At 38.9% G+C, this 9338-nt stretch overlaps 1 protein-coding gene across 1 annotated transcript; it reads left to right on the forward strand.

The window, feature by feature from the left end:
* The first annotated feature begins 3307 nt into the window (after positions 1-3307).
* On the forward strand, positions 3308-7548 carry LOC149813590 (binding partner of ACD11 1-like). The gene is made up of 5 exons (XM_089991709.1): positions 3308-3406; positions 5252-5355; positions 5433-5508; positions 6352-6435; positions 6523-7548. Exons 1-5 carry the CDS (start codon positions 3401-3403, stop codon positions 7087-7089), a joined length of 837 nt encoding a protein of 278 aa, XP_089847835.1. The 5' UTR covers positions 3308-3400; the 3' UTR covers positions 7090-7548.
* Positions 7549-9338: the final 1790 nt, after the last annotated feature.

A 9338-nucleotide genomic window follows, 5' to 3' on the forward strand; every position in this document is an offset into this window, starting at 1 on the left:
AGATAGATAGAGAGAGAGAGAGAGAGCGCCCCTGAAAACCGCTTATTAGGAATTTCAGTGTCAGGCCCATCTTGGCCGATATGTGGCTCCGCCTATGCCTTCTTTTATGATCCCTACTCTGTCTATGACCCTTTGTAAATTGAATACCCAACGCTTAAGAAGTGGCCTACATGATTCCTAAGGGTGTATCCAACCTTCCAAACTCTGACTAAATAAGTTGCAAGTATTCAGCTTGATCCATTGAAAGGCAATCAGGTGACTTGAGTTTTTAAGGATGTGCATCACATGCTCCCGCACTGAGTTTAAGCATGCTTTGACCATGTTGTCCCCTTCCCTCCTCTCATCTTGGAAGATCTTGTTATTCCTTTCTTTCCATAGATCCTATACCACCATTTGGAATTATGGGGTGTCAACAGGCGAACCAAACCTTATAGGATCCGGGTATGGTGATAAATAAGAGGACCTGTGTTCCGACCTGAAGGTCTGATTAATACATGGATCAGGTATAGTTAGTGAAATTTTATACCCGACCCGAGTTCCGATTAAGACCTGCAATTTTTCAATGTAAAAATGATAAAAAAAAACATGATTTTACCGGGTATGGTCCAGGTTTAGTTCTTGTTATCGGGTCTGGGTATGATTTTTTATAGTGGACTAGACTAGACCTGGGTCTGGACCTGATACCATACCCGAAAATCTAGTCCAAATCTGGTTCCACACTCTCGTTTCACCGGGATGCTCGAGCAGAAGTTGGGTAACCTGCCAGTCACAATCTCCACCTGATATTTATGTGATACAAAGTACAAACACTTGAATATTTCTCTATATTACTTATATTTTTATATTAACATATACCAATATTTTCCTAAGATTTTCATGGGAAAAATAAAATTTTCAAAATATTGCAAGATGCTTCCTTGCTGATATTTTCTTAAAAACGAGATTTGTGACTAAATCTCAGCGATGAAATTTCTCATGATATTTTTAAAATTTTATTTTTTCAGACAATTGTGGTAAAATAATGGTATATGCCAATATATAGTGTATATGAAACATATATAACTACGCTAAACATTTAAGTAATACAAAAAGTGCACAAAATTTTAATGTGCTCCTATCACATTAAAATGTGACGTTTTTAAAACAAGCGATTTTTTTAAAATATCACAGTTCTTTATGGTAGAATAATGACTAATGAAAATGTCATATTAAAATCCTAATGTTTTGAAAATATCAGCATCATCTGTTATGTTCTTATCAAAGAAGTCTAATGAGTTGGCCTTTTGTTCTCAAAGGCAAGGATGTAATCAGTAAAGGTTTGGGTGACCAACCCGAATCCATTATTTGGATTCAATTCCATGTTTTGCTAGATAAATAAATTGGATTCGGTTTTATGTCTTTACATCCGAATTTAATATTAGATCTCACAATAGAACGAGTTGAACTAAGCTTGAGCTCATAGCAAGTCCGAGTTAAACGAGCCGAGCTTGAGTTAGTTCATTACACAAATATATATTTTAAAATTTTTAAATAATAAATTTGAACTTTAAGCTTACTTTGCCAAGCTCAAACTAACTAATTTACAAAATAAATGCATTGTTTTAGATGTGCAAGGAATAGGATTTGAATTCTAAACTTGCTTGTAAGTTAAAAACTTCAACCATCTACACTATAAAATAAAATATATTTAAAATACATTTATTGCTAGTTAATGAGCCTATACAAGCCAAGGTCAGAGTTCAAACTAGTACTTTTTGAGCCGAGCATGAACCGAGTCTCACGCAGCTCGTCTCCTTTCCTAACCTACATCCCTTGCCTTGATAAATAAATAAACAAACATCTGGAATCACATGTAGGCTTAGGGCTAATTTTGTCATTGTGTTAATGCAGAAAATGTAAAGGCATCTTCGGCGTCAGATATTTGTAAGGGTGTCAACAAGTCAGGTTTGATTAGGACCTAATTGGGAACAAACTCATCTGATTTGAGATTCCAGACCTGATTTGAGTTACCAACTGTTTCATGCCCTCCCTCCCTCTGTTTGAACTTAGGCTTTCTCCCTCCCCCCGCCCCTGTCCCCATCCCAATCCCTGTGATGGCAATGGATCCAGGAGAAACAGGGCCGTGCCTCACTCCATTTGGACAGAAGGAGGACATGAAACAGGGATAGAGGCGAAGATGAAGGTTAAAATCAAAACCGGTGCAGGGATGGAGGCGAGAACGGAGGGAAGGATCTTGAGACAGGACAGGAGTGAAGACCTTTGTCCCTCGCCACCCACCTCAATTAGGGATGGCAGTGGACCAGGGAAAGCGGGGCCCCGCCCCGCCTCGCCCCATTTGGACCGGGGATGAAGGGTATGAAACGGGGATGGAGGCAGGGACGAAGGTTAAAATCCATCCCCGTCTGGGGGTGGAGGCGGGGATGGACGTGCACTTTGCCCCGCCCCAACCACTTTTCCCCGCAATATCTCCGCCCCGCCCCACCCCACCTCATCCCCGTTTGAACCGGGGATGGAGGACAATAAACCGGGATGAAGGCGGGGGATGGAGGCGGGGGATGGAGGCGGGGGTGGAGGATAAAATCTTGAGGTGGGGCGGGGGTGGAGACCTTGTCCCCCGCCCCGCCCCACTGCCATCCCTAACCTCAATCCACCGCCATCCCTACCAACTGGGGCTCCGCTTGTCTGGCCGGAGCAATTAGTGTGAGTCACCTTGTGTTGGGATACTGCAAGTTCAAACCCCAAATGGTATGGTTGTATAACTGGTAGGGGTTTGCTTGCTTTCTCTGTAAAAACAAAAAAAAAACAAAGTCAGGATTTGAGTTCATTTAAATCCATTATAAGAGAAATCATATCCGAATCATACAAAGATCACATAACCAGACTTGAAGCATACCTGACAAAATATTATTTTATATCCTTTTTATATTGAAAATTTGCAGATCTTAATCAAAACTGGGTGAGGCCCCTGGTATGAAATTTCACAAACCATACACGGTTTCATAATATTAAGTTGCCCCTTTAATCCTGACCATAATTCTGATCAGATCTTGTTTATCACCGCCTACCTTATAAATTATAATAAGGTTTGGTACGGGTTGGGCCGGGGTCAAATCCGACCCATTGATTTGCTCATCAGATAAGCATAGGTTTTAGGGGCATTTTGGTTATTCAGTTGCCGTTTGAACGAGCTGACAGTTTTTTAATTAGATAACGGGAATTAATTAATGAGGCTTAGTCTCTCACGTCTCTTGTTCAAGCGGTTCTCCCCAAAACCTTCTTCCCATCCTCTTTAGGGTTTAAGATCAGAGTTAGGGTTTCAATTCCCAACGTCCCGAGCCATCTGAGATTCCTCTCTCTCTCTCTCCCTCTCTCTCAGCAGGAGCACGAAAACTCAGGCTCAATGTCGGTGAGTGAATTTGCGATCATTCAAATTATTTCCTTTTCTTTTCCTTTTTTTTTTGCTTGATTATGATCTCGGTAGGAATAATTTCGTGAAATTGGAAATCGATCTTACATTTGATGGGTATATGTGTGCCTATGACTTTAAAATCCGGAAATTTATGGTTGAAGTGAGTCCCAGACTATTTTCCTCGTAATTTTTGGGGCTTTCATGGTGGCATGTTTTTGGGGCTTTCATGGTGGCATTTGTTTTTTGTTTTTTCTTTTTTGTTTCCTCTTGTGGGGTAAAGTATGCATAAATGCTTCCGTCAACTTGTGTTTGCGTAGAGGGGGATGGTGAGACTGTCTCAGGGGGTGTCCCAATCTTGGCTGCATATAGCAACGTGTTGGCCAATTTGTGCAAAGCAATTTTAGCTATCCGTCTAGATATTCGTGCTAGCATGTCCCATCCAGTTGGTTTCGGGTTAGGAAATGCTCTGGAGTTCCTAATACTGACCCTCTGTCTTCTCATATCTTGGTCATTGGTTGGAATATACGTAAAATATATTGTGGTTCTGTACCATGATACCATACGGTGGTGGTACGTACTCTTGTTTAGATGGATCTAGCCACCAAATGATTAATCTAATCGTACAAATGTGTTTATCTTGGTTTATTTACTGTGGTGGAAGGTTTTATCATGTCTAATACAACAACAACAACAACTACGCCTTCATCCCAAAACAATTGGGGTCGGCGATATGAACCAAAAAAGAAAATCATTCTGGGTCTTCCACATGATTCCTTCTCCTCCATTATCATGTCTAATACACCACACAAAATTTTATTTTTGAGACAATAAACGATCAGCGGCTAACAATTCATGTAAATAAGGGTGTTTAAAATTGATATAAAACATCATCTTTGAGTCAACTTTAACACATGAAAATAGTAAATACAATATGCTAAACATGATCCAAAGGTTAGATTTTGCTTTAGGAGCTTATATCTATGTAAATCAACGGTGTACCACCGTAAGTTATGGTGGTACAGTACCACCATCGAAGCACCTATAAATATTTATATATAGTGGACTCTCTGTCCAGCTATCATTTGACCCCTTGTGTGTGTGTGTAGTGGATGGGGGTGGGCAGTGGCATGGTGCATGTTTGTTATGCATGAATAATTGAGTTTTCTTATGCATGCCTGTGTGTGCTTGTGCGCATGTGACAATGATTGAGCTTTTTATGCTAGCCATTTTTAGTGGATATTAGGGAGACCACCTTTTCTTTTTGTTGCCTCTAACAAATTTCAGAATATGTTGGTGGTTTTTCATATTAATCTCCACCACCAAGCATATTTTGATAATGTTGCAAAATGTTCATGGCACATTAATTAGTTGCCACACCATTCCAAGTTTGTGATGAGGAATAAAGGAAATTGGTCGACTTTCTATGCACCAAAACCATTTGTTATTGTCCCATTTCAGCAGCACTTTTTGTGAACACGGCTGTTGCAGGTTCAGGCCCTTCTCCCACTTTCACCCTCATAGATGAAATGGATAAGAGAAAAATATTAGTTTAGATTACCTGCCTCCAGCCTAAGTAGGCCGAACCTGTGACTGGTAAACAGGATGAATGTGACCTGGACAAATGGCATGAGGTCTTGGTTGGTTCTTGTGCTGTACATGTCACCTTATATTTTCTGGGCTAGTAATTTGCAGTTTATTATTGTTTCTACAAGGGACATACTGGAAATAGAACTCTGTTAATCTTTCAAATGTTGCTTTCTTTTCTTGCTTCAATGGCAGATCCATTGGACACTTACTCGTTCTCTTTTCCTTTTTTTCTTACCCTATGTTTCTTTAAAACAGGTGAGAACGGTGAAGGTCAGCAATGTCTCCTTAGGTGCATCTGAGCGTGACATTAAAGAATTCTTTTCCTTTTCTGGCGATATTGAATATGTTGAAATGCAAAGGTTTGTTTGTCTGTGACTTCATGTAAGACTAATGAAATTCTTGAAATTTTCTTTATAAAGACCTATTTCACTTGCAGTGAAAGTGAGCGATCTCAAATTGCGTATGTCACTTTCAAGGATTCACAGGGTGCTGAGACTGCACTGCTCCTTTCGGTATATTTGCTTCCCCTGTGCTCGTGTTGTTCTTGAAATATATTTTCTTTAGTCCATGAATTGCCATCTCATGAGATGGTAGCTGTTACTGAAATTTAAGGTATAACCATCCATTATCTTCAACATGTTGAGTATATCTTCTATTACATATCATGTATTGTTTGCTTTTCTTGTTTTTCCATGAAGCAGGTTTTTACTGATTGTATTTTTAGTGAAGTTTATTTACTGTGCTTTCATGCAAATCAGTCTACACTTATTATTTTTAGGAGTGTTATTCTGGACCTCTCCTTCCTACTTCCTTTCATCTTTTCGCCAAACAGCTTGAACTGAAGATATTCTTTCCAGCATCACTTTAAGCTTTGAAGGGCACTCCCAGTTGGTTGGTTCTGGAAACACATGCATCTGAAAGCTTATTTCTTTGTCCTTTTCTTTACTCTGATTAGTATCCTAAAGTCTTGCATTTTATGCTTGAGTTTTTGTCTTTTGAAAGCTTCTCTGTCGATGCATTTCTACATCAATGGATTTATGATTTCATTTTCCTGATTGAAATCTTTCTCTGTTTCCTCTCTCTCTCTCTCTAAGATTGTTTAATTATTCTCCATTCTTTTTTTTCCTTTCTGCTCTCCTGGTTGGATGGTGAGGACTGAAACAGGTCCAAATTTGTAACTTTCCCAAGAATTCAATTTCCATTAAAGCCTTTTAAGTGGTTTATGACAGCTGATGGCATGTCTGATTGATGTAGCATGCACTTTTGCCCACGAATGCTTCACTGCCTTTGCTGCTTCCTATCTATTGTCCTGACATTGTGCATACGTGATATATTAAATTTTTCTTGTGGAACAGGGTGCTACAATAGGTGATCTCTCTGTTTCCATAACACCTGCTCCTGATTACCAACTACCACCTATTGCCTCAGCTCCTCCAGTGGTGCTCCTCTTGCTATCTCCACTCATCTTTTCTGCATAAAGCATGCCATCATTTAGGATACTTACTGGACAATCTCTGTCTTTCCAGGAAAAAGAAAAAGTTGTTAGTGGCTCTGAATCTGCGTTTCAGAAGGCAGAGGATGTTGTCAGCAGCATGCTTTCCAAGGGTCTTACCTTGGGTAAGGATGCCCTCAACAAAACAAAATCATTTGATGAGAAGCACCAGCTCACGTCTAGTGCTACTGCGAAGGTTGCTTCTCTGGATAAAAAGATTGGACTTGGTGAAAAGATAAGTATGGGCACCACTGTTGTTAATGAGAAAGTTAAGGAAGTGGATGAGAAATTCCATGTTTCCGAGAAGACCAGGACTGCCTTTGCTGCTGCTGAGCAGAAAGTTAGCAGTGCTGGCTCTGCCATTATGAAAAATCGTTATGTATTAACTGGAGCTTCATGGGTTACCGGTGCCTTCAATAAGGTTGCCAAGGCTGCAGAAGATGTGGGTTCGAAGGCCAAGGGGAAAGTTGAGAAGGCAGAAGTAGAAAATGTGAGAGAAAATACTGAAGGCCATCAAGCGGTTCTTGTCCTTGAGTCTCCAAAAGCTGCACCCATTGAACCTTCTTCAAAGCCTCCACCTACACAAGGCTTGATTCTTTGATTATCGAAAACATTGTAAATATGCTTGTACCCTTTTGAAAGATATTGCGTTCTAGATTGGGTGTATTTGATGTCTTCTATCTTTAAGGGGCATGCCTTTAGGAGTTTGAGTGTCTGGTTTCCTTTTTTGTGACTAAAAGAGACAAGTTGATAGATACATTACGTTTGTTGAGTGAAATGATACAAGATTGGTAGGCTTGTATTTGCTTTGAGCTAGACTGTTGAAGGACAGGGACAGGATGGATGCTTTGGAGATGGACCTTGTTGTCTTTAAAATGGAGATTGTGGTAATGTATGGCCATCTTCTTTTGATGTCCGATATATTAATCCAGTTTTTCAAGTTTTATGAACAATTAGTCTTGATGGCTATGTAATTTGAGTGAAGTATGTTAGTCACATAATTAGTGCTCTCCATATGAGTAGGTATTCAAGTTTTATGAATAATTACTCTTGATGACCATGTAATTTGAATGAATTACATTACACCGCATAAATAATGCTCTCCATGTGCCTAGCTGCTTGAACAAGATGAAAAGCCACAGGATGAAAATTATTGTAATTAACATCATATGATGAGCTAGGATGCCTAACACAGAGCTGTAATCAAACCCTCTATACCACGTCCCATGACAGATTCAGATAGGAAAAGAAAATTTTGCCCATGAGAAGTTTTGATATGATAACTTTTATGAAAAAGTCACTTGTTTATGTAACATGACAAACAGAATGAAAAAATATGAGAGAGAAAGAGCTGAAAATGGTGGGAGGAAGATTAGGCTGAGGGGGAAGCTCTTGTTGTGGCAAACCATGAAATGAGATATGTTGTGGGTGAATGGTTGTCCTAATACCAAAAGAATTTTTGATAAGAAAAAATCCTCCACCCAGGAGGGTGGAGGAACTTTTCCTATAAAAAATCATACTTTTTAGAAAAACTTTCTTTTCAAAAAATTTATCTTGTTTGGAACGGTTGAAAAGGTTATACTTTTTTTTTCCTACAATTTTCTTGCTTTCAAACGTGCCCTTGTTTTTCCCATCAGGGAGATTCATGTATTACACATTGTCTCCCAAACAATTTTGTCATCTATTTGAGAGTCTTTCTGCAGATATGCTTCATGGTATGCTTTGTTCATGTTTAAGTTGAGCTCATGCGTATTTTTTGCATGTTGGAAGTTGCAATGTCTCATCCATTAGAAGGTTCTGAAGTGTGATGGCAAATACCAAATGGTTTGTCCCAATGAAGAATCCATTAGGGAGCACCATAGCCAGTGCATCTATAGTACTCTTTGGTGAAAATATCAAATTTTCCTACTTAATATAAGATTTGTGTCTAATTATTTGATATACGATAGCTCATCCATGATGGAGAAGCAAGATGTAGGCATATTAATTCGAAATGTTCATTTGTTGCTAGACTACTGTACAATAAAGTGGCCATGATTATATCCTCTAATTACGCAGCGAACATCTAACTACCAACCATGAACTGGCACAAAAGAACCTTTAGTTCTGTATTTATTACATCATTTTCCATGGCAAATAAAGTTTTGAGGAATATTTGTTGTACTCTTAGCAGTATCATATTATCTGTTGTAAGTTTTTTTTTTTTTTTGCTTAATTTGAGCCTATAGATGTGTTTATCGTTTTCTACTTTTTGCTAGAGAGCACAATTTGAATCATATTATTTTAATGAGAACCTGATTTTTTTATTCCAAAGTCTGGGTAGAATATGAGCTGTTGTATTTTAGACTAACTTGCCAAAGCATGGCCTACTTGTCATGATGTTAGAATATCCAAGATCAAGATCAAGAAGAGTTCAATAATATCAAGAACTCTAAGAGAGGACAATCCAAGGCCACGTGTGGCCAGGTTCAAGAAGAGTCCAAGAATCGTCAAGATTTATTCAAGGCTCAACAAGACTCCTATATGATAAAAAAGTTATCCTATATGAGCGGTCAAGATTCATCAATTATGACCAAGAATCATCTAAAAGAATCCAACGTCTCCTGTATGAATAAAGATAATGTTTCTAAGTCTCCTAATGATAGACTAATTAAGAGAGTCTTGTTTTCTTGTAAATCTCAATATCTAAAGGACTCGAAGAGATTAGCTAGGGTTAGAGTCTTGAACAACTTGGTCCTTCCTTATAATCAAGTCTATATATAATGAAGGTTTGACTCCTCTTCCAGTGTGTTAAGAGATAGTGAATAGGGTCTTCACGAACGCAGGTCAATCCTTACCGAACCACGTTAA

This window comes from Nuphar pumila, chromosome 16 (assembly GCF_984573655.1).
Source record: "Nuphar pumila chromosome 16, dmNupPumi1.hap1.1, whole genome shotgun sequence".
NCBI classification, from domain to species: domain Eukaryota; kingdom Viridiplantae; phylum Streptophyta; class Magnoliopsida; order Nymphaeales; family Nymphaeaceae; genus Nuphar; species Nuphar pumila.

Excerpts from the sequence above, each read along its gene's own strand:
- LOC149813590 (XM_089991709.1), top strand. Across the intron at positions 5,356-5,432 it reads GAATATGTTGAAATGCAAAG|TGAAAGTGAGCGATCTCAAA; the intron begins GTTTGTTTGTCT and ends TTTCACTTGCAG. Across the intron at positions 5,509-6,351 it reads AGACTGCACTGCTCCTTTCG|GGTGCTACAATAGGTGATCT; the intron begins GTATATTTGCTT and ends CTTGTGGAACAG.